Source organism: Mus musculus, chromosome 7 (genome assembly GCF_000001635.26).
Source record: "Mus musculus strain C57BL/6J chromosome 7, GRCm38.p6 C57BL/6J".
NCBI lineage: Eukaryota > Metazoa > Chordata > Mammalia > Rodentia > Muridae > Mus > Mus musculus.
In genome coordinates this window covers 141,877,763-141,904,899 of record NC_000073.6, presented here as the reverse complement: position 1 = coordinate 141,904,899, position 27,137 = coordinate 141,877,763, and the positions used below count along the sequence as shown (strand labels likewise).

Genomic DNA, 27,137 nt, shown 5'->3' with positions numbered 1-27,137 from the left:
ACTTCAACTCATGAGCAGAGGGACTTAATGCCAGTTGAAGAGGTGACCAGGCTGCTCACTCAACTAAAGTGGCAGCAGGCTTTTATTGATTGTTTTTCCTGGGAAAGACTAAAGTTTGGTAATTTTTCGATGTCCATGGGCATGTTTTCCTTCTTGTGAAAAAGTATTCTGGCCTTCGAATTTACTTAGTTGATTTAATCTAGGAAATTTTAAGTTACGTTTAGAACTGGTATCAGTGTCTTGCTTAAACATCCTGGCCTTGTGATTTGGTCTGAGCCTTAAAAGGTCATAGAACCTCAGATAATTAAGTCACTATGCTTGGCAAGAGGAAGCACATACCTGCTCCAATGTCCAAGTTAGCCCTGTGGTCTTGGACATAACTGCTTTTCACCCTTTGGTTTGTAGACCAGGCTGGCCTCAATTTCCCAGTCCTGCTCCCATCTCAGCCTCCTAATGATCGGGATTATAGATATGTGCCACTGTACCCAGCAACAACACATTTCTCAGAGTTTCTGTGTGTCTCCATACAGAGTTGAGTAGCATCTTGTGGCAGTTGAGCCCATAGGCTCACATTGGATTAATTGATCCTCAGTGGTGTATTTGAGAAGGGTTAGGAGGTGTGGCCTTGTTGGAGGAGGTATGTCACTAGGGAAAGACTTTGAGGTTTCAAAAGACTGATCCCAATCCTAATATGTCTCTGTCTCCTGCTTGCCTCTCAGTGGTTGCTCCAGCCACCTGCTATCTCTGCTCCACCATCATGGACTCTAACCTTCTGAAACCATAAGTCTAAATTAAACTCTTCTGTAAGTTACCTTGGTCTTATCCCATCAATAGAAAAGCACTACAAATCCGAGTCAAGAGTGAAGGCAACAAAGGGGACAAATACAAGATGATGAACACAGAGATGCTAAGCCTTTCATCCATTTTCTGTTACCCATAACCTCTCTGCTGAGTGGAGTCAGTACTAGCAGCAGAGCTAGTTTTCAAGTTTCTGCAAAGTAACCTAGGTGAATTTTATCATAGTCCACCTATACCAGAGTTTCTATCTGCTGCAAATCTAGTAGAAACAAGTAAGATTATGTCCAGCCACGTGATCCCCACCATGAGAGAGCTTTAAGTCAAGGAAGAACAAATGCTGTGGTTCTGCTCTGACAGACTGTGCCAGGGCTTGAACTGATTTCAGGAACGTACTGAAGCATTTTATGAGATAAAGTTTTTTCTTGGGAACAATTCCCCCTTGGTGTTGTTGGTGGTGGTGTGTGTCTTTTTTAAACTGCTTAGTACTGAAGGATTTGGGATTCATCAGAGGCCATATGTGTGGTCTTAGTCACAAGGGGATCCTATTGTGCTATCCAGATATAATTTTATACAACAGGTTGTCTGCTGCATGTTTAGACACAAGTCACAGGTTTTGTCTATAACCAAGAAGAAAGGATTGAGCAGGGATGTGGACACCAGGAGAGATCAGGGGTCTCTTTAAAACTCTGTCTGCCACAATGGATAGTCTTTTGTGTCTTAGCTTTATCAGCATAGAGATGACAGTTTGGGCAACAGGAGCTAGAGACCGGTGAGAACTGGATATAGATCAGTGTCCAGGAACAGAGCCCAGATGCAGTCCCATGTTATGCCAAGGTAGAGACTGTCACTAGAGTTGGAAGATGTAATCTTAAAGATGAAAGGAACACAAGAGAACATGGTGTGAGTGAGGAAATGTTCTTGGTACTCCTAGACAGTACCAAGTCTATTGCCGCACAAGTAAAAGGGGACCTACAGACTGGTGACCACCATAGGGTAAACTCCTTATAGGAACTACCCTGGTTCTATCTGGCCAAGTATTCTTCTGAAGAGAGTGCTCTGAAAAGGCAAGAGTGGGTGGCCCGGGTTTCCTAGGGACAGATCTTCATCTCTCCATTCATTTAGCAAATCCAAGGCTGGTGGAAGTTTTCCGTCCCACTCTTGTCTCTCCTTCAGCTTGGTTTCTTCTTTTAAAATTTAAATATAAATGTTCTCCCTCCCACAGAATTTTGAGGTAATTCAAGAGCTTGAGGGTAGCTGGTTCTACTGCCATCTGTTTTTTTTTTCGCTCAGGCAGCCAAACCTCAGTTTTCTCCAAGCGGATCACGCACCTGCAAGCGGTGGTATCACAGCTATCTCCAGTTAGGTGACTAGACGCTGTGGCAACTCGACCGAATTGAGATGTGCGTCCCTGTTCTAGGTGTATGCGACTGGGTGAGCAGGCTTCTGCCCGCAGGAGAGTGTTCAGGTTTAGGCATGCGCAAACAGTCTGACAGCCATTTTAACGGGCTGCTGAGCGCCCGAAGGGAGCCACTGCGCAGGCGTGTACGGGAGACCCATTTCCCCCTGAGGTCGGAACACGCGTGCGCGGATTAGCCGGAAGGGGCGGGGCCAGCTATTGCCAAGCTCTGTGCTTTGGGAACGCCGGGGTGGGGCGGGGCGGGGCGACTGTCAGCTGACTGAAGAGCCGATTGCCTCGCGGGACAACGGTCGGCGACGCAGCTTGTGGTGGGAGCGGAAGAGCTCTCCCGGCGGGTCTCTGTGCAGTTGGCGAGGCAGAGGGCCGCCGCAGCACCATGGCGACCACCGTCAGCACGCAGCGCGGGCCGGTGAGTGCTCTGGGCCAGAGCCTGGCTGGGGCAGTGGAGCCTGGGGTCGGACTCCTCAGTCTTTTACGGGGCCCCTCGCGGGTTGCTCTTCCGTCCCGGGGCTTCGCGGGTCCTACCTTCGGGTACCCACCCGGAGCAGCGACTCTCGTCTATCGGACATCTGGGGTGGAGGAAGGCAGAATTTGATGGTTCCCCAGATGCCCACGGGCCCTGAAGCTCCTGGCCTCCTTCATGGAGAGGGATCCTGACTCCCGTGGTCCTCCTGGGTGGAGGCCCTGAATAGGGTTCCTCTACACAGAAGAAACCTTACCCCATTGGTCCCCAGATGGAGTGGGACCCCGACTTCCCTTAGTTCCTCAGATAGAAAGGGCCCTGAACCCCTTACGTTCTCAGATCTATCACCTGCTTGGTCTCCCAGATGGACACAAGCCCTGACTCTTGGTCTCCCAGATTGAGAGTGGTACTGACTACATTAATTTCCCAAACTGAGAGGTGCCTTGGTTCCCCGTCTCTCAGAGGAGTGGAGTCGGACACCTTTGGTCCCCCAAAGGAGAGAGATAACCTGGTCTCCTTGGTTTCAGAAATGGTGAAAGATCCCACTTTGTAGTCTGTCCTTACTTGTGACAGTTTCCTCTTCTCCCTAACATCTATAGAAAATAGGGTACTACCTCTTGAGCTTAGTTAGTGGCTACCTTTTCAAGCCTCAATTTCTTCATTTATAAACGAGGAGAGGGGAGCAGAGAACTTGGAAGACCCAACAGGGTTGTCTCTTCAGGATTGTCTTGGGTTCTATTATACTACCTGTCTCACCTCCCCTAGTGTGTATGGCCTCCCAGTAGCTCCCTGAGACTGGTGTGGGTGGGATGTTGTTAGCCAACTGTGGCTGTGTGGAGTAGAACATTGTTCTGATCAGCACCTCAGTGCCTTTTCCCCTGAAGTTAATATTGAGTGTGCCTGCAAAGCCTGTGGTTTCCCAGAGTTTTTTCACCCTGACAGCTTGGTGTTGATTGTGTGTGTGTGTGTGCGTGTGTGTGTGTGTGTGTGTGTGTGTGTGTGTGTGTGTAACAGGTAACTCCTTGGGATAGATTACTGATTTCCTGACTTTGAAGAAAGCCTCAGGCTTGTTAGATGCTTTTTAGGAGGGCTTTGAAGCCAGATCTCCTGAGCCACTGTCAAACTTGGATGGAGATTTCCAATGTTGGAGTTACTTTCATGTTCATCAACCCTTCTTCATCCTCACGGTGTCTCAGCAAACTATAGAAGATTGATGGTGGCTGCCAGAGGAGAAAGGGAGACAGAGCTTTGCCCTTTTCATATCCCCTGCCAAGTGGACACATGGCCAAGGAGAGTGGACCCTTTCTTACCGTGTGGTCTGAGAGTGTCCTTATCTCTTGTGGTTCAGGCTGAGTTTGAATTCATCTGATGGTGAACTCCATGTCTGTCATGAGTAAGAAGCTATCTTTCCCTGTTGCTTAGAGAAACTCTGGTGTTGTACAGAGCTGCAATAACCTACACAGTGATGAGTAATTGGGAGTGTCAGATGATGTTGATACTAGCAGAATCTGTGGAGTCAAATCCTGACGTTTGATCTTTCTACTTGCCCAGAGTTCCTGGGAGAATGTAGTCATAGAAATACAACATAGACAGCTGAGTGGTTTTAGGTTTTCATGACTTGTAACTTTGGGCTGTAAGAACTTGTCATAAGTGACGGGTATCTCAAGGTTTATTTGGGATATGCATATCTTCATCATAGTATTAGTGGTCACAATATTTAGAGTAACTGGACACTGAGCCACAGGTGTGGAGCACAGGGACACAGCTATGCATCGTAACTTATGTAAGCCAGAGAATGACAGTCACCATCAGATCTGTGCTCTTTCCAGTGACTTGATGTGGGAGGACTGCATGGGCCATAGCCAGGGTCTCTGTAGAATAGAAGGCCTTGAACTTCATCTGGGAAGTGCTATTTCTTAGAGTGCAGACCTTTTTCAGTTTTCAACTTTTCACTGGCCACTTCACCTGGAATGATATACTCATCTACCTCTGGATTCACTAATATTTGAAAAGCTTTTAGCCAGTTGTCAAGGTCTAGTAGAACTGCCAGAGTGTGGTATGCTTCTCTGCTATTCATATCACACTCAGGGTTGTATGAACCCTAAGTGAACCAAGTGCTGCTTCTAAACAGATGAAGTGCATGCATTTGGTCAGTGCTGGGTCCTGCAAGCAGCCTTCTTTGTGTAGTCCAACCGGGATTAGACCATGGCCCAGTGTCTCCATCCTATGAACCTGGACTTAGGCTTGGGCAGTTGACTCTGTAGCTGACCTTTACCTCTGAGGAGTGGAAAGGACTGACAAGAGTATCTTGGCAGGCTATAAAAGGCAGAGGACAATCTCATCAGGGTGAGGAGGGCTCTCTGTCCTTGGTTAAGGGTTTAGGTGGGCAGGTATGAGGACAGATAGCCGCACCTACATGGTTGTAAAGGAATAAGTTCTTCCCTGGGATATGTGGTCTTTTATAGTTTTAGACTTTAGGGTGTTTTTTTTTTTTTCGTGGGTGGGGGGTTAAAAATAGCCACTGCAGGGCACTGAACCCTATGCTATATCTATATTGCTTTTGAAAATGCTGGTATTTTGAAATTACCAACCCTTTTTGCTACTAAGTCCATAAACCCACTCCTTCCCTACAGTGAGTGACTTGTAGGATCCAACTTCTTGTGGGGATACATGTAGGAGGTCTTGCTCCCTGGAGGCTGCACCACATGTAGGGCTGGCATTTTGAAGGTTCTCCTTTATAGATGTGTTGTGTAGAGTCCCACAGGTTCTGCCTTGTCCTGTGTGAGATGCTGGTTAACCAGTGAGCTTTGCCAGAGACCACTGACTCTGGCTTTGCCCCTCCTCATTCTGTGGGTGGTCCTTAGTGTCCATGCCTTGCTGAACCAATGACTTGATTAGTGATGGCAAAGTGATTTTTTTTTTAATTTGTAGATTACTTTGTATGTATGAATATTTCCCCTGTGTATATGTATGTATACCATGTGCATTCTTGGGGCCCATGGAAGTCAGGAGAGGGGTCAGATTCCCCAGAACTGGAGATACACATAGTTCTGAACCATGTAGGTGCTAGAAATTGAACCCAGGTTCTCTGGAAGAGCAGCCACTGCACTTAACCACTGAAACATCTCTCCAGCCCCAAAAGAGTCATTTTTAATTTGTTCATATGTTCTGTACTTGGTAACTGGATCTCCTGTTAAAGATAAGCTTTTCTCATCACCCAGAGGTGCCTGGGTTGTTTAGTTTCTAAAGTACAGTAAAATGAGGCTTCTAATTTTCTAGTAATGGAGAAGGGATTTGAGTTCCTTAGGATGTATGTCAGATTTATTTATTTATTTATTTATTTATTATTTATTTATTTACTTATTAGTGTTACTATATACCTGTAGTTTTCAAACCTCCTGTGTGAGTTAGCATCCTCTTGTCTATACATCTTCACAGGGCAGAACCTGAGCAAGAGGTTGTGCTCCCCAGCTGGCCACTAGGCCTATGTCTCTGGGTCCTTGAGAATGTCTGCTCTGGATTCTGAGGTGAGGCTATACCTGAGTATAAGTCTAACATCAGGCTGTGGTGACCAGATAGTGACCTCTATTGGCTTCTTGCCTTTTTATTTTATGCAATTTTGTAACTACTCTGTTTTTCCTTTTAAAAAATATTTACAGGGTTTTTCTTTCTTTCGTTTATGTTTTGACTTTACATTTTATTCAACATTTATGTTTAGGAGGAGTCTACCCACAACAACATATAGCTGTGTCCTTAAAAGTCAAATCTAAGAAGTACAGGTTTCTATTGAAACCTATTTTATTTTATATGGCATAAATATATACACATTTAACACTTTAAGGCTTGCATTTGTTTTGATTCATTAAATAGTTTTTAATGTGTGTAATTAGTAGTAATCATATTTTTGAAAATGTATTTAATAAGTAGTAAATTCTTTACCAGTTTGGTAAATGTATGGTTTATTTCTTTTCTCTTGGGAGTTACCCCAGGAATTTTAACACACAGTCTTGCAGATCTAAAGTTGGTTGTGTCTCTGTGGTCCCCAGTCTGTGCAAAGACCATAGTTGGTGGTGACCCGGTGGTCCCATCCCACCTGGTGTGGTTGTGCCATATATGATGGTTCCCCTTCCTTTGAGCAGTAGCATTTTTGTCAGTGCTTGTTCAGATCTGAGATGTGAATCTTCTTCCTCATCCCCCTGTGTCTGTTCATCAGGGTCTTGGCTGTGCTTTCAAGCTGTTCTTTTAGAACTCTTGAGTGTAGTTCCTGAGGGCTGTGTGGAGTGGCACTCAGTCCACTGCATGCCTGCCCTGCTGTCATCTCGTCACTCCTTTACTAGTCTTCCATTCTTTGGAGTTTCAGTATAAACCACTGAAAGCCTTTCAAGTGCAGTTTCCATCCTGACTGAGGGCCGATCGCCATATATTGAACAATATAGAACTGTTGTCAGGGCTCATGAGGATGCGCCAGATTTATGCATGGAGAGTGCAACAGGCCCAGCTCATGGAAATACCATGAACTAGTAAGATGCTAGGTCCTTATGAATTGTTTTTCATTTTTCAGAAAACATATTTCTGTGATCGAATCCTTTTCTGATACTATTTTGCTTTGACACCAGAGAGGCAGAAGAGCTGGGTTCAGGTGGTTGTGAAGTTGCCAGGTACCTATGAAGGCCAATAGGACTGGCTGCAGTGACTGTGGGGAGAGAGCAGCAGCTAGTTTTGTGCATAGGAATCCCTGTGATCACTGGCTCTGGAAGGCATCAGGCAGTAGATCCACCTCTGCCCAGCTGCCAGATACTCTAAACTATGAACTGCTGCTGCTTTAGGATTCTTCCTTGCTCCCGTTAGCCTTGCAGTGCCAGAGCCTCACACACATGGATGCATGCATGCAACTCACATACTTGTATGCACACTCACCTGTAGAAGTAACTGTGTCGCTGCCTATCTTTTTTGCTGAACTCTAGACTAGCACCTTCTTGAGTTCCTACAGTGTCCCAGACATGCTAGCAGATAGGTTCTCTGTGCTGGGCAGGCCAGATGCCTTTGGACAACCCCTAGGAGAGACATCTAGCTTCTCTGTAGATAGGGAAGTCCCATGGGCTGTGCTGCAGATTCTAAATTCATTAGATTCATTATGTGTGCCCTCATTTACTAGATTTGTCCGCCTGTTCCTAGTTTGAGTTGCCCTCAAATGCTACACAGAGCCAAGGCTGAAGCCTACTGTGCCCTGCCTACTTGTCCCCCTTTTTTTGGTCAGGGTCCTAGGGATTCCTTTCATTCTTTTAGGGACACAGAAATATCTCATTCTTTTTGCCAGTTGTGAGTCTGGGCCACAGAGATGCTTTGCTTGGTGGCTCTTCCTTTGTCCTGGGCCTGAAGGAACCAGCATACTTATGCTATGTTCTTGCAGCTTTGCCATGGGACCCGTGCCTGGAATTGAATTTGTTGGCTCTTAACCAACATGTTTGAAGTCATTTGTTAGTATTCATCTTATACTCTTAGATAAACTGCAAAAAAGATCTACTGTGAGTCTGTTAACAGAATCATCATTTAATTTTTCTGAGTCTTTAAGCCATGATAAAAATTTATTTCATGTGGCCAATATATGGCAAAAATTTCATCCACCAGTATATGGCAAAAATACATCTTAGGATTAGCCCTGTATTTTAAAACTTTACTAAAAATAGCTGTTTATTGATGGTATTTTCTAGTGCTGTCAGTGACTTTATAGAATTTGCACCAATGCCTGAATTCATCTCTTGTTTTGAAGTATTCCTCACTATGCTAACAGTGGTGACTCCTTTAGGTATAGCAAGAGGTGTCCTCATTTAGACAACTCATCAGGGACCTGCAGCAACAGGCAGGCTTGTCTTTCCCTCCCAGGACAGAGAGTATTGGTTGTATAACCACCTTGTTTATCTGGCTCAGGCTTACGTCTTTCCTACTCTCCCTGCTCCCTCTTTAGGTTAAGGTGAAACTTTTTCTAGTAAAATTGTGACTTGAGAAAAGCTATAGAAAAAAGTTCTCATCTCATTTTCCTTGATGTCATATTCACGGACCAATGTCACTGCCACGAAACTGGCTTCAGTCCATGTTCTACATTCAGCTTGTTCAGCTTGTTCCCTTCACTGCTATGGGCTCCTCCCAGTACCTTGCCTTGCCTTTGACCACATCTCAGGCTTCCTTGTTTTTTTGTTTTTGTTTTGTTTTTTGAGAAAGAACATTGTTGAGGGTGTTGTAGAACATCCTTGGCTTAGATGAAGTCTCACCTAGCTAAGTCAGAATGGGTTAGCTTTCTCTACCACAATGTTGCTTTTCTACTCTTCATTAACACTGTTAAATTCACAATGTTAAAACTTTCCTTTCCTATTTATAATTTTATGGTTAGATCTTTATTGAAAAATAGCACATTTGAATTAGAGCATTGTGCATGCTGGGCAAATGTTCTACTGCAGAGCTCTACTTCAATCCTATCCACATTTTATCTTAATCTCACCCCACCCCAGCAGTCTCTATCTCTTTAATGAAAGCCTGGAAGAGTATAATAGGAAATCTCAATGTCTGAAGTTTCTAGTCCCAAGAAGAGAATGATAAGATACAAAGTAAAAAACAGCCCTGACTTGTCCCACATAGTCTTTCCTGACCTCCATGCCTGAAGATCCCCCATGACTGCCTATATCCTGACTTATCACTGTGATATCCACTGGTCTGCTTACCCTCCTATGTGTATCCTTCAAAGGCACAGTGTGTCCTGCTGCAGTCCTAAAACTGTACTATATGGCATACAATTGATAGTTGTTCCTATGACAAGTGAGAACTTGGCCTATATAGATTAACCCCAAGAACCTGACTGAAGAAAATCTGTTTTTGCCTAATAACCTATTTATGATGTATAGATAAAACTGGGTATACATCGTGGAGGTGCACCCTCGAAATTCACTGTAGACTAACACAGGTATGGGACAGAAATTCCTCTGGGAGGGACTCAGGGTTTCCTCTATACCGTAGATACTGGCTCCTGTCTTCTCGAGCCACAGCCCTTCCTCATCTCTTCTGGACTCCCCGGAAGCATTTGTGGTGTGCCGTGGGGAAGGCTGTTTATCCAAGGGAGGCTTCAGGTATTGGAAACTGCCTTTCTTGGTAACCATGAGTCTCACTGGCCACAGCTACTTTGTGGAAAGCTTCTGCCTATGAGGGCTGAGCTCCCTCCTTGTTCTGGACTCTGAGTGACCCCAGAGGTGCAGAGGGGTATGCTGCTAAGTAGTCACCACTCACAGATAAGTGTGACATGCTTTTTTCAAGTTAGAGGATCGTAGTGGGAACATCATCAGGGTGGCCCACAGAGAACTCTGGGCTGTATCCTTGGTTGGTTCTGAACATCTGACTAGTCTGTATGTTTTGGAAACACAGAAATGGGGAGAGAGTAAGGGGCTAGACTTGAGGATCCAGTGACTTTTGCTTGCTTCTTTCCTTTATTAATTTATTTGATCTATTTTTTGGGATAGGGTCTTGCTATATAACTCAAGCTGGCCTGGAACTCACTATGTAGCTCAGATTGGCTTTGAACTCTCTGCCTCAGTCTCCCAAGTGCTGGGAATGTGAAAGTGAGCCACCATGCCTACCTTTTTCAAGGACCTTTGAAAAGAAGACCCAAACCCCTTGGAGTTTCCCAGGTGCTGGGAGCTGAAAACCCTGCAGAAAGTGGAAGTGTACATAGTGCATATCAGTGGGAACCCACGGCTGGGTGGACAGGTGGGAGTGTGTGCAGTGGAGGTAGGCAGGGTGTCATAGAACCTGGATACCAAGTGTTCCCAGCAGGTCTCAGTAAATTGACTCTGTCACAGCTCACATTTGACATTGGTGCTTCTGGGCAAGCATGCATGGTAGGACTGCTTTAGGCACCTGATTGCTGCTCAGGTCCTTCTTCAGTGGGCTTTCAGTCTTCAGAACTTCCTCAGCTGTCCCTTAATTGTGAGTATTTTCTCTATGTAACTTAGACTGGTACCCACTGGGCAAGGAGCAGTCCTGGCTTCTGTTGTGTTATCCTGGGTGAAGCTGTGGATGCTTGCTCCCAAGGCTGTCCTCACTGGTCCTAAGTAGCTAACATCTCAGCTGCTACAAAAGGGTCCTTAGCCCTCCCTTCTTGGGCCCCAGGTAGGTATACCATTTCCAATTGGTGTTTTCTTCCCAGGAAGCCCTGGTTCATCATGTATTCGTTGGTCTTCCTCTGCAGTAGGGGTCCTGTGGTTAAACTCCAAAATGAATCTTAGCCAGGGCCACCATTAGGAGTCTTGGTTAACCTTTCCCCTTTCCTTTGCTCTCCTCTTTTTCTTGAAAAACTCTACTTTCTTAGAGCACTTCAGGTCTCCCTCGAGCTAGCCTTTTTACTGACTGAGATATATTCTTTTTTTATTTATTTTTTATTGGATATCTTTATTTACATTGCAAATGTTTTCCCCTTTCCGGGTCTCCCCTTCAGAAATCCCCTATCCCATCGCCCCTCCCTCTGCCTATATGAGGGTGCTTACCCACCCACCTACCCACTTCTGTCTTCCTGCCCTGGCATTCCCCTACACTGGGGTATCGAACACCCCTTGGGCCCAAGGGCTGCTCCTTCCACTGATATCCAACAAGACGATCCTCTGCCACATATGCGACTGGAGCCATAGGTCCCTCCATGTGTAGTCTTTGGTTGGTGGTCTAGTCCCTGGGAGCTCCAGGGGGTCTGGCCAGTTGACACTGTTGCTCCCCTCATGGGGCTGCAAACCCTCTCAGCTCCTTCAGTCCCTTCTCCAACTCCATCAAGGACCCCCAAGCTCAGCCCAGTGGTTGGCTGCAAGCATCCACCTCTGTATTTGTCAGGCTCTGGTAGAGCCTCTCAGGGGACAGCCATATTAGGCACCTGTCAGCAAGCACTTTCAGGCATCTACAATAGGGTCTGGGTTTGGTGACTGTATATGGGATGGATCCCCAGGTGGGGCAGTTTCTGGATGGCATTTCCTTCAGTCTCTGTTCCACACTTTGTTTCCATATTTCTTCCTGTGAGTATTTTGCTCCCCTGAAATATATTCTTAACCTTCCAAGGGTCTGGTTTGCCTTGAGTACCTCCTGAATAAGGTGTGTGTCTTCAGGGAAAGGGAGCTCAGATGAGGGGAGGCTGGATCTCTTGTTTAAAAAAATAAAAAAAAAGCAAAACACTCTCTAAACTTTGGTAAGGTGAGCAGAGCTGGACTGTGCCTGAGTGACACACCTCTCTAAGGTAAGCCAGATAGTACTTTGAGATTGCTTGGCATTCTGCTTTGACTCTACTCTTTTTCTCTCCTCACTGGAAGGTGTACATTGGTGAACTCCCCCAGGACTTCCTCCGTATAACACCCACACAACAGCAGCAGCAGATCCAGCTGGATGCCCAGGCAGCCCAGCAGCTGCAGTATGGAGGAACAGTTGGTACCGTGGGTCGCCTCAGCATCACTGTGGTACAGGTGGGTCTTAGTTTCCTGTTGAAGACTGGTGGGATTGAGCAGAAGGGGAGGCACTGGGCATGGGGCTTTGCATCTCATTTCCCATGTGCACAGTAGAATTTTTTTGATTCTAGTTATTCTTGAAAATATCTGGTAATACCTGTTGATTCCTCAGGGATCTGCCTAAGATACTGTTGGTCCATGTCAGGCATTGTACTCCGTGAGGACGCTTTCCCTGATGGCCCCTTTGTAGCAGTGAGCTGCTCATTCCTGCACAACAGCTCTGCCGACCGCACTTCCCATTCAACCTCAGCTCCGTGCTGAGGCCTAGGATGCGCACACTCAGTGCAGTGTCAGAGGAGAGGTCTTGTCTTACTGCTCACAGGTGTTGCCAGGTATGGCTAGGTTCCAGGGGCATGAGTCCAGGAGTGACTGGCAGCATGTTCAAGAGCAGGTTACTGACACGATTAGGTGAACTTGAAGGCTGTTTTTTCACACACTGGGAAATATCTGTAAGAAAAGCAGTTTACAGATGCACTGGCCTTTGTCTCTGCTGGTGAATGCCACATTTTTCTAAATTTGGTGTTGTTTCAGGCAAAATTGGCAAAGAATTATGGCATGACTCGTATGGACCCTTACTGCCGTCTGCGTCTGGGCTATGCTGTTTATGAAACTCCCACAGCACACAATGGGGCCAAGAACCCTCGCTGGAACAAAGTCATTCAGTGCACAGTGCCCCCAGGTGTGGACTCGTTCTACCTTGAGATCTTCGATGAGGTGAGAGATGCCCCAGTGTTACAGACCTGTCTAGTTTGGGATCTGACAGACATGGGTGTGCTGTAGTGTGCCTTGTGGGTTTAGTCATGAAGCTGTTCTCCTGGTGCTCAGGCCCTGTATACATACCTAGCATTTAGTGACTGGTGACAGGGTGTGACCTGCCTGGACACCTGGCATTTAGTGGCTAAATGACAAGCTACAGATTTTTTCTCTCAGTTCCTTTGACAGTGTCCATTGGGAGCCATCACCAGCAGTAGAAGCATGAGTAGAGTGTGAAAATAGATGTTCACGGGCACGTCAGATTTCAAGCAAGTCAGGCTCCACTCGTGATGGGAGCACTGTTCTTGTAGGCATGAGTTCCAGGCTCTGCCAGTAATGTCCCATGGCTGTTCCAGCAGTTAGGCATGCAGCTTTTTGAGGGCAATCAGGAAACTCAGGTGGAAGATGTCTCCTTGTAGCTTAGCTGTGGAGGTCATATGCTTGTTTCCTTGAAACAGCAAAGGGCAGTGGGAAAAAAATGGAGGCATGAGAGCCAAAGAGGACATTGGCATGGGAGGCCCAGTGAGGGGACACAGTTTCTCCTTTGTCTTGACCCTCTGCCTCTTGCTCTACTTTCTTCTTGTTTGTTTGTTTAGTTGGTTGGTTTTGTCCCTTTCTCCTCCTTCTGTGTCTGAGAATAGTAAGGATATGAGAAGGAGGTTTGGGGCTGTGGGTGGTGGCTTGGAGCTCTTGTCCTCATCTGTACCTACTGGGCTTGATACTTGCTTCTTATATCTAGTGGATTAGGAGTAAGGGCCCAAGGACTGGGGAAGATAGTGTCCATCCCTGAACAAGGATGACAGCCCAGAGATTCTTTATTGTCCTTTGGCCTGGCCTCATGGTTGTTACTCAGAAGATGCAGAAATGGTGGTGGCCAGGTCTAGGTGATCTATGGAGGTCTGGCGTTATGGTTTAATGGGAAGCTCCTTGACGGAAGATGGAGCAGTGAGGAGGAACCTCTCCTGCCAAGAAGATAGAAGGTAGATGCAGGCACCAGTCCAGGTGGAGTCACAGCCATAGGAAAAGCTCGTCTCTATAACATGGGTTGTTGTGGGCCATGATGAGGTCATTTTACTCTTGTCTTCCTCAGCGCGCCTTCTCCATGGATGACCGCATAGCTTGGACCCACATCACCATCCCCGAGTCCCTGAAGCAGGGCCAAGTGGAGGACGAGTGGTATAGCCTGAGTGGGAGGCAGGGCGATGACAAGGAGGGCATGATTAACCTGGTCATGTCCTACACGGTGAGTTCACTGTCCGGAGAGGCCATCCTCAAAGAGGTTATGGCACCTCCTTGAGGCAGCTATGGCTCCCAGAATCCCAGAACCTTGGGAAGTCATGGGAGGCAGGGCTGGGCATCTGAGCTCCCAGTGTCTCCTTTGTATTATCTAGGCCTTTCATTTTAGTTGTTGCAGAGTCTTTGAGAACAGGGGAGTATAAAGCACTCTGATGCAGGCCTCCTCAGCTTGACCATCCTACATGCCTCTCCTGGTGTTGAGTGTTACCTGTCTTTAACAGGTGCTTTATGTAGCATAGGTCCATTTTACACTATCGCATCTACAGTTCAAGATTATTAGAGCTGGTCCAGGAGAGGTGGCTTAACAGGTAAGAGCACTGCTGCTCTTGTGGAAATTTCCAGGTTTGATTCCCAGCCTCTACATGGTGGCTCACAACCAACTGTAACTCCAGTTCCAGGGGATTCAGTACCTTCACTGGCATCAGGCACACACATAATGCACATATATACATGCACACAGAACACTAAGACATATTAAACAAACAAACAAACCAATTCAGTATTTCTGAGAGAAGCTTCTGATACTTATGCAGTCTCCAGAACAAACCGTGAAGGGGGCTGTGTGAGAAGCGGTGGTGGTTGCAGCTCATGTGAGGCCAGTAGTTGATATCATTTGTTTTCTTTAATCTTCACCCTGACTTTTGTTCTCACTGAAACTGAATCTCATTCCTCTAGATTGGCTGGCTAATGAACTTGAGGGATCTTCTTGTCTATGACTCCCTATCCCTTGGATTATAGATATGAGCTACCAAACATGGCTTTATGCATAGATGCTGGGGATTGAACTCAGGTCCTCATGCTTGTGCACCACTTTCCTAACTGAGCTAGGAGTCTGCAGCCCAAGTTGTCTAGCTGAAGGGAGGCAGTCTGCGGGAGTGTTGGTACAGATGAAACCAGAGGCCAGGAATACTACATTCTTGCTGAGGACTCCATGTCTTGGGTGTTAATGTCTGGGCTGAGGCTAGGACCACTCCTCTGATACCAGAAGTAACAAGATTGACATATGGTGTGGTCCTCCTTGACTGACATGTTTTTCTTTGTTGTGTTTCAGTCCCTCCCAGCTGCCATGATGATGCCTCCTCAGCCTGTGGTCCTGATGCCAACTGTGTACCAGCAGGGTGTTGGCTATGTGCCCATTGCAGGTGTGTACTGCTTCTTTGGTAGGCAGTCCTGGGACAAAGTAGGACAGGAGGAGGGAAGGGCCTGTGAAGCTTGAGTAGTGTAGAATTGTGTAAGCATGGCTGCTTTAAATGAGGATCCTTCTAAAACTTATTCCAGTGTCATATCTGAATTATTTATGCATACATAGGCAATAGTGTTTGCCCTAATTATTGCCACAAGTAAGGTGAGTTGAAATTTTTGGAGTTGTAGAAACATTGTCATTTTTATGAATGAGTTACTGGAATAAGACAACCTGGTTCCTGTTAGACAACACTCACCCTGAGCACCTACATCTTAAAAGAAAATCATGGCTTTCATTGAAAGTATTTACCCATATAAATTAATAGCTGCTTGGGTCATAAAGTCAAGATGTGGCTTTTATGTATTTTTTTAAATTTCTAATCTTCCTGTGGCTTTCACAGTGCCTGGTATCCAACTCGTCCTCCTACCAGAATAGGGCAAGCCAGATGAGCAGATGAGATCACACAGCTCCTTTCTTGGCTTCAGCCAACAGGAAAAACTGTGGCTCTGAGAGTAGACATCAGGGCAGGCCTGTAGTCTCCCTAGTCTCTTGCTAGGGTCCAGGGAACTGTAGTCCAAGCAGACCATGCTAGTTCTGCTATCCCAATGGGAATGGCCAGTCTATAGGGCAGGAGGGAATATGAGATCCTGGATGGGACTTGGCCTGCATGGTCCCTGCTAGCAGGTGCTCAGGGTGAGTGTTGCCTTGTATCTAAGACAGCACAAAGCTGCTATGGCTCAGTGGTGTGGGGTCTGAGGGTCCCACACAGCCAGAATGGAGTGACTCATTAGCCTTTATTAGACTCAGCCTCTATGCCAGCTGAGCTAGGGAACATGGTGCAGGACTTGGGAATGAAATCCACCCACACATATCCTGAAAACAGGCCTGACAGACAGAACTTGGGCCTTCTACCTATGACAAATCATCCTGCAGGAACAAAGGGCAGCACTTTGCAAAGGGAAGGGAGGGTAAGTTCACAGGCTTCTAGGCCCCTGTAGTATTTGGAATGGAGTAGGTTTGCAGTAGAGGGCAAACCAGTCAAGTGGGGAGTGACCCAGGGCCTTAGAGAAACCTTAAAGCAGTGTGGTTGTTCCCCAAGAGCCTTAGAAATCTGGAGAGTGGAGTTTTAGGATGTGTGCTTTCTAGAGTCCCCAATACAAGGTCCTGACCTGTCCAGTTCAATGATCGGATCCTGAGGTATGAGGGTTGGGTTCCCAGAGTGGCTCCCAGGTTCCTTTTTGAACTGCAGTCCCATCAGTCTGTGTATGGAATTTGTGGAGGTCTGTGGAGGGAGAAGCAAGCGGAGTGAAATGAGCACAAAGGGTACCCCAGTGTAGCAGAGGCACTGGGGTCACAGATGGAACAATGCAGCAGAAGTCTCTTCCCTCAGTTTCTCAGGCCAGGAGTCAAACGGGCTGCAATCCTTTCTGAAGCTCCAGAGAGGGAACTTCTAACCTTTTCCAGATCTTGATGTGACTTGGTTTCTGGCCATATCTCCCTGGTCCGTCTTCATATTCTTGGAGTCACCACGCACTTTTTGTGTTTCTGTCCTGTAAGGTCACTGGACAGGGGCTTTTCTGCTCCTTCATGGTCTTATCCAAACAAGGTTGCCCTCTTTCTAAGTAAAGTCAATCTAGAGGCACTGGGGCGGGGGTGGGGTGGGGTGGGGGTGGTTTGCGGCAGACTTGAGCATATCTTTGGGTGGTGGTAGAGGGTGTTGAGGTGGGGAGCAACAAAGACAAATTTCTGTCCAGTTACAAACAGAAGAACTACTTCTAAACAAAAGATAAAAGCTGTTGACTAGTTTACTTTCTTGGCTCCTGTCCTTCATTCTCTGTAATGCCTCTAGAGTGTATTTTAGGGAAGGCTCCTCTATAAATAGGCTTTGATCCTCACTTTTGATGTACATTTTGAAAGTTAGAAATAGTTTCCTACTGATAGAAAAGCTGCCACAGAAATAAAAGGATATTTTTCCCTTGGAGACCAGCCTTGATGTCTGCTCTGTCCCCATGCAAGCATGCTTCCTGGAAGTGAGGACACTTCACAAGGGGACGTGCTGCGGACCACAGGGCTGGTGGTCTGGGTCTTCCCAGAACTTGTAACAGGCTCTGCCTGCAGTTATTTGTGCTGCCCTGTTCACTATCTGGCCAGGAGAACCCAGATGCTGCTTAGAAAGCTGTTCTCTTTCATTTCTGCTGCTCACACTGTAGTATTCGGTAAGGGGACACAGTTTGCCTTTTCATTCTCTTGAGAATCCTTTCGTATCACCTCGAGGACTGTGTTCAAGGTTACAGTTGCTGTCTGTTTTTGTCAGACTGAGCTGTCCACTGATAATTGTAGCAGTGTGGACTTGAGGATTGTTTTATTTTCTGAGCTCTTAATTTGTTACTATATTGTTTTGTCACTCAGTGATCCCAGATTGGCCAAGCCTTTAGGCTGAATTGTGTGCTTTTTGATGTCTCACATGCTGTGTGAGCTTCCTGACTTTGGCACAGGAAGCCTCTGGCTATCTTGTACATTTCCTTCTGCCCCAGAATTAGCCACTTCTCTCTGAACCCAGGGAGAATCAGTTCTAAAAAAGTTCTTGAATGGTTTTTTGTTTTTTATTTATCTTAATCATTGGGGGCATTAATAAGCATGTTACTTTGTTGAAACTTAATGCCCAGCTTTGGTTCTTATAATTCCTGTATGTTTATGATGGCAGAGCTGTCCTAGCAGAATACTTGGGGTATCCTGTGCAGAGACGATTAGGGTATGCCATCCGGTCGATGTGATGTGTCCACAGAAGCAGGAGCAGCAGTTCATTCAGGGCATTTTTATTCCTGTTGCTCTCAGGTTTCTCAGGAGTGAGGTCAAGTCACGTGGTGTTTCTTGCTTCATATCAGCTTCTGCTGCAGTTTGCTCTCTTGGGAAGATTCATACCCTTGACTATTCACAGTGTGACGTATGTGTACACAGACCATGCATGAAACAGGACTACACTCAAGCACAGTTAGACAGGAATGAGGAGACTCACACGTTAGCCTATTCTCACTGCCTGTTGGTCTACCCAGGGAACAATGCATAGCTAGTGGGTGCCTGCTGCTTTATAGACCCTGTTGTCTATGTCTGAGGTTTTGAATTGGAGATCACAGCTGCTGCTTTGCAGAGCTGAAGCTGAAGGTGGAGGATCAAGGGTTACCTGTGTGTTTATGAGTCCATTAGTTTGAGAGCTTGGAAATGTCCTGTAATATGCAGCCTGTCCCTGAGCTCCCTAGTCAGCATGGGTAGCCCCAGAAGTTTTTAGCTGTTGGTGTCAGTTCTGGGTTGTTGCAGCAAGGCCGTTTAGGACCCAGGCTGTCTGTACTGCCATGCTAAGCACCAGTTTTTCTTGAATGGAAAGCTCCTTTGCTTTTTTTTTCTGAGTGGCATCCTATTGGTGAAAAGGCTCTTGTTTTACTGACCTGTGTCTGCGTACTGTCTATAATGTGTGCATTGTAGCTAAGTGCCCTGCTATTGGGAATGAATTGGTCCTACTCTATCAGTTTGTGTCCATTTATGACAAGGCGTCAAAGGGTTATGCCATTGACTATGATTTGCTTCATGCTCTAGCAGAGGCATGATTTTGCCAGCAATAGATAGTTTCTTGTGTAGTGTTTACAACTCTGGAGACATTTCAAAAGGTATATAAGTGCTAGAGCCCCGAGAGGCAGGGTGGGTTGTTGTTTGTTGTTGTTTGTGTTTGGTTGTGGTTTGTATGTGCAAAGAAGAAACAAGAAGTAGTTAGATATGCTAATGGCAAAGATCAAACTTGCCCCAAGGATCTTGATGCCCCTAATCAGCATGAAGTAGTCTAATGATAAGCCCTCCCTCCTTTCTATCCTGTTTTTCTGTCCTATCTAGTGTTAGGAGTTCAAAAGGATGGAGAAAGGTAGAAGAAAGAAGAACCCACAAAGTAACAAATGCCAGCTACACCACTATCTGGTGACAACTTGTAAGGTGACAGACTGACGACAGCCTGTCTAGGTCAGTCAGGACAGAGACATGAAGGTGATGGCCTGGCCCAGAGGGTACTTAGGAAACCTGCCTCTGTTTCTCAATTTGTACCTCTTCATCTATCACAAGGTGCAGGGAGCCATGTAGCATCAGTGCTAAGCCCTTTGCCAGCAGCCTTTTTTGCTCTCATGGCAAAAGGATTAGCTCCCGTGCCCCACTGGGGGCCTTGGTACCTCAGGCTGCTGGAAAGTGATGTACTTTCTGATATGTATTGTCTTCATTGTGAAAGGCTAATATGCAGCTTTTCTTGAAGTTTTCAGGGAGTACTTTATGTAGCTATACCTTGCCATATGCATGACTATTGTAATGCCTTTGTTAGGCTGTGAAGGTGAATTCTAGAATCTTGACACAAGTGGACTTTGGAGTATTGGGTAAAACAAGCATACTAGTTTGTTGTCTGCATTCTCAGTAAAGACTCATGTCCGTGATGAGTCTCCTAAGTTCTTGAAGTAGCACATGTGGTTACCAAATTTTCATCTTGCTCCCTGTAATTTTTGACTAGATATATTCAACTTGAATTTTTGTTCAGAAAGAAAATACCTCAGGAGAGGGAGCCTCAGTAGTGAGGAGGATGGCCCATCCCATCTGTCATGGGCATCCCTGTGGGATCTGTTTTCCAGTCAGATTAAGGTAGCCTTTTCCCTTGAGGCCAGTGAGATGTATTATTTCTTCCTTTGGCACTGCAGCTTTGTGATCCCACTGTCTCTGTCCTGGAACTCACTCTGTAGACCAGGCTGGCCTTGAATTTAGAGACTCTCCTGTTGCCTTACAAGTACTGGGATTAAAGTCAGGCACCACAACACCTGGCTGAACCCACTCTTTTTAACCAACCTCAACTTTTGTTTTCAGGGATGCCTGCTGTCTGCAGCCCTGGCATGGTGCCGATGGCCATGCCCCCACCAGCTGTGGCTCCTCAGCCCCGCTGTAATGAAGAGGACCTCAAAGCTATCCAGGACATGTTTCCCAACATGGACAGGGAAGTAATCCGTTCTGTGCTTGAAGCCCAGAGAGGGAACAAAGATGCTGCCATCAATTCCTTGCTGCAAATGGGTGAAGAGTCCTAGACCCGCCTGTGGCCCTTGGCTTCACACCACTGACCCTTGGACTTGTCCACCCAGGGCTCCCCAGGGTCACCATCCCCACAAGATTCCAATGAAAGACCATCCACATACCCCTTCCTTGGACATCTGCGCCGCCCCTTCCTACATATTTCGGGGATGCATGTGGATTTTTGGTTCTAAGCAGGCAGTCCTCTTCATTGTTGCTGGGGGACAGAGTTAGGGGACAGTTCTCTCCTAGTCTCTAGCTGGGTGATGGTGGCATGGCCCTGTTATTGCACAGATCAGTGGTCCTGTTTGGGGACCTGCATCTCCTGTCCTCACCCTATTCTGGAAAGCATTCTTACAGAAAGCAACTGCCTCTGCCAAGATACTAGAAATTGTACAGCATCCTTCTGAGTTGATGGATGGATGGCATGGAGTTACTCAGTCCAGCTGGGATGGTTGTTGAGGGTGCACTGAGTTCATGTGCACTTACTTACAGGTTATTTTTAGAACTTTCAAGCTAAAAGCTCCTTCCCTCTTCTGATGTTGTATGTGAACATGGGCCCCTCAGCTAGTCCTGGCCAGTGAGATATGCTTCCCAGCCATATCCAGTGGGTCTCTAACCTCCTGTCTAGCTTATCTGCCACTGTCTGGCTAGGCTTCAGCCACAGAAATCCAACTTGAATACAGAAGGTATCCAGACCTGGTGCTTGGTTGGCCAGGCCCCACATTAGCCCTCACTGCTGGAGGCTGCTTTCCACATCCTCTTGTTTAGTACCAGCATCATGGGTCTTACTCCAGGGGCTGTTCTTGTTGATAGACCTTCATCACAGAGCCCAGAGTCAAGCGAAGGAGATGGGTGGGTGTGGCACTATGTGCTTACTACTAAAATTCAAGCATTGTGACACTACTGACCTGCAGTATACTCTGTGGACCCATACTGTAGCTTGGCTTGAGTGATAAAAATTCATGCTTAAATTAAACTTTCATAAAGGTAGAGGTGCCTGTACCTGACCAGTGGATATTGTATAGTGTATTTTAGGTTGCAAACCTTTGAGCCCGTGACCTGGCCATACATGTATTTAGGGAGAAATTGAGTGGTGCCTTGTGCTAAGATACAGACCGTGAAAGCTTTCTCAGAACCAGTACTGTCACAAGGTGCTGTTAGGAAGCTCCAGCATTGCCACAGGGTTATGGTGGGACAGTTTTGCCTTACATTGCCGTTACTTTTTGTTTTCTGAGAATCTGCACACCCGGTTTGGATATGTGATCCACCAATAAGGGCATGAAGGTGACTCCTAGCAGTTTGGACTGTTGTGAAGGACTTCAAATAAGAAAATTAGTGCTTCAGTTTTTGGTCTTTGCCTCCTAAAAACGCGGTAAAATATCCTACTTGCTGTTATCTACAGGGGTGCTTTTTGTCAAATGTATTGTTTATAAGTATTTATTTTTGTAAGCCTAAAGGCAGTATGTGGTGATGGTGAGCATGGGATGGTGGTAACAAGCACTTTTCTTTAGTTGTAGGTCTTTAAACCTTTTAACTGCAAAATGGAGAAGAAAGACCAATGTTTATTAAATAGATTCAACCACTTACTTTAACACAACCAGGCACTGGAAGCCTCCATTCTAGACTGTTGATCGGCCTTGTGCTTGGTAAGCAGATGCCCTCTTGCAGGGTGGATGAGTCAGGCAGGCAGAACCTCCTTAAGTGGTCCACTTAGTGTTACCAGCAGACTGCAGACACTGCAGAGCAGGAACCTCACTCAGTACCTGTCTCTAGGTCTCAGGTGTGGCGGCTGTGTGCATCCGCATCTGCCTTACGGAGGTATAGGTTGAACACAGGGCCACTTTGTTCTGTGAGGTTCTATAGGAAGCATCACGATTTGCTGCCAGCCCCTGAGCAGTCCCACAGCACTCAGAGGCAGCGTTCACTAACTTACGACTGCTTAAATGAGGAAGAGTGATGGTTTTAAGACAGATTTAAGACTTGAGCTGAACACAGACTCTTCCCTTTGTCATGAACATTTTATTTTTTTAATAGATTGAAGAAAGATCACATTTTATAAGGCCTGAGTGATACTCCTAGGTTTTGCTGTTTTTTTGTCTTGGAATTTCATGTCAGCGCCCATCTAGTGCAAGGAGAGAGGCAGCACTTGTCAGCGCCTGTGTAGGTACCAGGGCATCAGAGCATGGCTTGTTGGCTTCCATCCCATCCTGAATCTTGTTGAGATGAAGAGTCATCCCTAGAAGGAGCTCAGAGGCAGAGGCCACAGCCGAGTCAGACAGGCTTCTGCATGGGGACCAGGCTCTCACTGGGTGTAATTGCTGCTCTTGCCAAGTTTGAAGATTGATGTTGGTAGCAAAATTTCTCAAGGTGTTCACTGGAGCCCCCTCCCCTCGGGCCAGCTCTAGTGTAGGCATGCATCTAGGGATGGCCTGGCCTGTTTTCTTCTCTGGACATGTTGGTTGGCTGAAGTTGTAACCTGCTGCACGCTTGTGGGCTGACATGGCCAGAGGCTTTCATCTCACCATGTGAGTGATGCCTACCCGATGACAGAAGTGTTGTGCGACTGGGCTCTGCCCTCGCCCTCCCAGGCCACCCTTTACAGACACTGGTATCATCTGGTACACTGTCTGGAGGTTGGTGGGAATGGTTCTCAGAACTGTCTGTGATTATTTTGGGAATGGGGGGGTCCATGTCCATATTTTTCTTTGATTATATGATATATTTTTACTTTTCAGCCTTCTAATTTAATAAGTGGTCTATATAAAATAGAAAAATAAAGTCCTCTGAGGAAATGTTTACTATTTTTGTTCTTGAGTATTTTTTTAAACTTTTTATTAGTTCTTTGTGAGTTTCACACTGTGCACCCCAGCACCCCAATCCGAGTTATCTCCCTCTTCCCCCCCCCCCCCCAGTACCTGCCTTTCACCCTTGCAACCTCCTTCCCCAACAGAGGCGGAAAATATCTTGTTGTGGAAGCTGTAGTGTGTTCCACTGTGTTCCACAGTATATCCTTTTGTCTATGCTTCTTGCAGATGTTCATTGCAATGAGTCATTGGTCTAGTATGAGACCTCTGGCTTCTGCTACACCATCTATACTGGAGCCTCATTGGGACTCCTCTAGCCTTTCCTGTTGGTGCCCTGTGTCATGGAGATCCTGCAGCTTTGGATCTGTAGGACCAGCCCCTTCACACACTCCAGCAGTTTATCAAGCCCTAGCTCTGGGCCTGAGAAGGTACCTGAGCTGGGGACAGAGCCAGCTCTTCAGCTCTCATGCTCTTGGTTGGCTCATCCGTGTCTGCACTGTCAGGTCCAAATGTGTTGCCTGGGTGAGGCGCAGGGCCTGTTCTCCTGCTCTCTCTCCAGCCTGCTGTGGGTAGTTAGGGCGAGTGGAGAGGAAGAGACCTCTCCCTGATCCATGCCACCAAACAGGAAACAAATGGCAGGGCCACCTCTCCTATACTCATAACCCTGGGACTGAGTCACCTAAAACTCCCACCACCAGAGTCAGTTCTACTTTACTTTTTGTTTTCTAGGTGATGTTTAGGGCCTGTTTTTCCAAGTACTGCAGCTAGCTGAGGATAGGGGTGAGGGGTGAACTCTCCTGCTCTCACACCCCCAGGCTCTCCTATGATGCCCCCCCAAGGGTAGGGCCAGTTCTGCACAACCCTCAAACATCAACATGTCCCAAGGTATCAGCTCAGACCAGGGACTCCACCTGGCTTTTGATAGTAACAGACCCCTCCTGCTACTGCAGGGCCATGGAACCTGATGTGTCCATGAGTGACAGCATAGGCCAGGACTCTCCCATGATCCCAGATGGTATCACCAGTTGCTTGCATCAGGCTGTTCCTCACTACCCTTGAGTCTCCAGTTCTGCCTTTCTTTATTGTGCCTACATTCCTGTTTCTCTTCCATTTCTCTACCACTTGCTTGTTCCTCTTAGTGACACCCAAGGTTTCTGAGAGTCTGGGGTCAGCTTCCGGGTGGTTTCAGGAGTTCTATGCCCTGCCTGTGCATTATGGTACCAGACTGGTGGTCATCTCAGGCTAGCCCCCTGTCTGGGCCTAATAGTGCAATTCTAGTTGTGTTCTTAGTTCACTCCTTATCCGGGTCCACCTGTGTGGCCCTGTATAGGGGTTGTCTGTTTCAGACTCTCCTCCTGTTCCCTGTGGGCTCTGTTAGAAAAATATCCTGCTGGAGACTGTGTGGCCTGGCAGGAGGGAGCCAAAGAGTAGAAGAATCCTGTTTGGGGCCACAGCTGTAGTCAGGAGGGAGATGGGCACAGCGCTGGGCATATGTGGATGGATATTGGTCTGAAGCCTCAGGTACAAGATGATTGATGGCAGTCCTGCAGCCTTGACTCAAGAATGGGACTGTTGTCAAGCTGGGATGTTAAAAGAGTGTGGTGGTTTGAAATGCTTGGCCCAGGGAGTGGCACTATTAGGAGGTGTGACTTTGTTAGAAGTATGTCACTGTGGGGTAGGCTTGGAGACCCTCCTAGCTGCCTTGAAGTCAATCTTCTGAGTATCTTCAGATCAAGATGTAGAACTCTCAGCTCCTCCAGCACCATGTCTGCCTGGACTGCTATGTTTCCCACCTTGATGATTAATAATGGACTGAATCTCTGAACCTGAAAGCCAGCTCCGATTAAATGTTGTCTTATATAAATGAGTTGCCTTGGCCATGGTGTCTGTTCACAGCAGTAAAACCCTAACTAAGACAAAGAGTTAAGATTTTCATCCCCAGCTCCAGTTAGGAAAAAGCTGACCTGACAGAGACAAGAAGGCAAGGGATGAGCTACAGGAATTCATGATTCAGTTACTCCCTGCTGTCTTAGTTTGTGGTCCACAGTCAGGTAGTCCAGATTCTGGGGCATGCAGGAATAAAAGCATTCCTTCTGGAAAAGCAGGTGATGATGCAGGCCTACCAGCATCCAATGGCAACCACATGTAAATGCAATGAAAAGTTAAGAACACTGAGAAGTGAGCTGTCTGCTGGGACCAGCAGAAGCAGTAATGCCCCAGCCGTAATGCCCCAGAAGCCTTGCTGGGACATGTGTGCAGTTTTGTTTTGTTTTTTCTTTTAAAGGCTTTAAAAACAAGATAAAACAACATTGCAAGCAAAAATCAACAGACTGCTAAAAGCACACAATAGTGGCAAGAACTGAGTTGAATATTGAGATTGAGAGGTTAAAAACTAAGCCTTAAGATGAACTTTTTAAAAATTGGTTATTTAGTGTATTTATATTTCAAATGTTGTCCCCCTTCCTGGTTTTCCCTCTGCAAATCCTTTATCCTGTTGCCTTCCCCCTTGCTTCTATGAGGCTCAGCATGTGGGGGCAAAGTCCCCTAAGGAAGTTCCTCCCAGGTGTGAACCAGGAAAGAAAGTACAAGGGACCAGGTAGTACATGAACATATGGGGACTCAGCGACTCAGCTCTCTGTGAGGGTCCTTAGCAGGCTGTCTTGCAGTTAGCGCTCTTGGAACACATGGCTTTACTGGGGTTTATCTAGTCACTGCATGTAAACCATTTGAACTCACTTCATCTTTCTACAGGCTGTGTATTTGGTGACCCAGGTATATTTGTTGAGGTTGGTTGTCAAATAGTCCTCGGCTTTACTTTTGGTTTTGTTCTATATTATGTGAACAATTTGATTCAGAAACAAAGTGTAAAACAGAGTGGGCTCAGAGAGATTGAATTTTCCACAGTGCTCCTCCAGGCTATACCCTGCGGTCGATAGGTGCCCAAGTCAGCGCTGTTTTGTCTGTCTCTCCTTGACTCAGTGTATGCTGAGTATCTGCAGCCACACAGATCTCAGTCTCTTTCCCCTCTTCTGCCTGTCTTACTTAGGTGCCCAGAAGACCCCAGCTGCCACACAGCCTTCTTTCAGGTGCCACTCACACCACTGGAGTGTCTCTTCTAGGGACTTTTCAGTTGTTCCTAGTGTGACTGGGACAGATCTCTGGATGACAAGATACTAAGCGCAGGATAAAGTCTAGGATGGGCATACCTCTCAGGTCCTGTTGCTCCCTGATGGGCTCCTGCAGTTCAGCTGTCAGCTGAGTTTCTCTAACCTGGAGCAAGCCTGAGCAGGTTCTGTGCATCTGAGGAACATTTGCTTTCTTTTGTGAGGTCCCCTCCAGCCTCTGGTCATGTGTCTTTTGGGGCTGTGGGTCTCTTCTTTGTTCTCAGCTACCTTTTCTATGTTGCAAGCATTGGACTCAGCCATAGAATGCTTGCCTAGCATGCACAAAGCCCTAGGCTCGGTCCTCAGCACCACAGAAACTAAACCACAGTTTCATGTTGCAGGCATTAACTCTGGCAGGGGCTGCAGGGGCTTTGCCTTCCCCATCTCTTGTCTTTTTACATTGTCGTTGATTTTATTTCATGAAAAGATTTTCCTTTTCACGTATTGCCAAGTTTACTAATCTTTTCCTGTGTAGTTTCCACATTTTTATTCCGCACTTTATTTTTATTAGGAAAGCTTTTTCTACTTTAGGTTTTAAAGAAAGTTACATGGTTTCTCCTTGCATAGTTCTTCTTTTACCTGTCTGAGGTGCTGAATATGTTACTGTTCTGTTGCTGGGAAGAGACACCATGAGCAAGGCAGCTTATAAA

The 27,137-nt window shown here is 46.5% G+C and overlaps 1 protein-coding gene across 2 annotated transcripts; it reads left to right on the top strand.

Moving 5' to 3' along the window:
- The first annotated feature begins 2,438 nt into the window (after positions 1-2,438).
- On the top strand, positions 2,439-23,320 carry Tollip (toll interacting protein). Of its 2 annotated transcripts, NM_001347562.1 has the most exons (7): positions 2,439-2,624; positions 6,117-6,205; positions 12,011-12,160; positions 12,734-12,916; positions 14,046-14,198; positions 15,303-15,393; positions 20,319-23,320. In NM_001347562.1, exons 2-7 carry the CDS (start codon positions 6,185-6,187, stop codon positions 20,531-20,533), a joined length of 813 nt encoding a protein of 270 aa, NP_001334491.1. In that variant the 5' UTR covers positions 2,439-2,624; positions 6,117-6,184; the 3' UTR covers positions 20,534-23,320. The 2 variants fall into 2 exon arrangements, with proteins under 2 accessions (NP_001334491.1, NP_076253.1); NM_023764.4 differs by lacking the exon at positions 6,117-6,205.
- Positions 23,321-27,137: the final 3,817 nt, after the last annotated feature.

Bases quoted from the DNA above. Each gene is read 5' to 3' on its own strand.
- Tollip (NM_023764.4), top strand. From the start codon at position 2,592: ATGGCGACCACCGTCAGCACGCAGCGCGGGCCG. The intron at 12,917-14,045 runs GTGAGAGATGCC...TGTCTTCCTCAG, and splicing joins ACCTTGAGATCTTCGATGAG to CGCGCCTTCTCCATGGATGA. The intron at 15,394-20,318 runs GTGTGTACTGCT...TTTTGTTTTCAG, and splicing joins TGGCTATGTGCCCATTGCAG to GGATGCCTGCTGTCTGCAGC.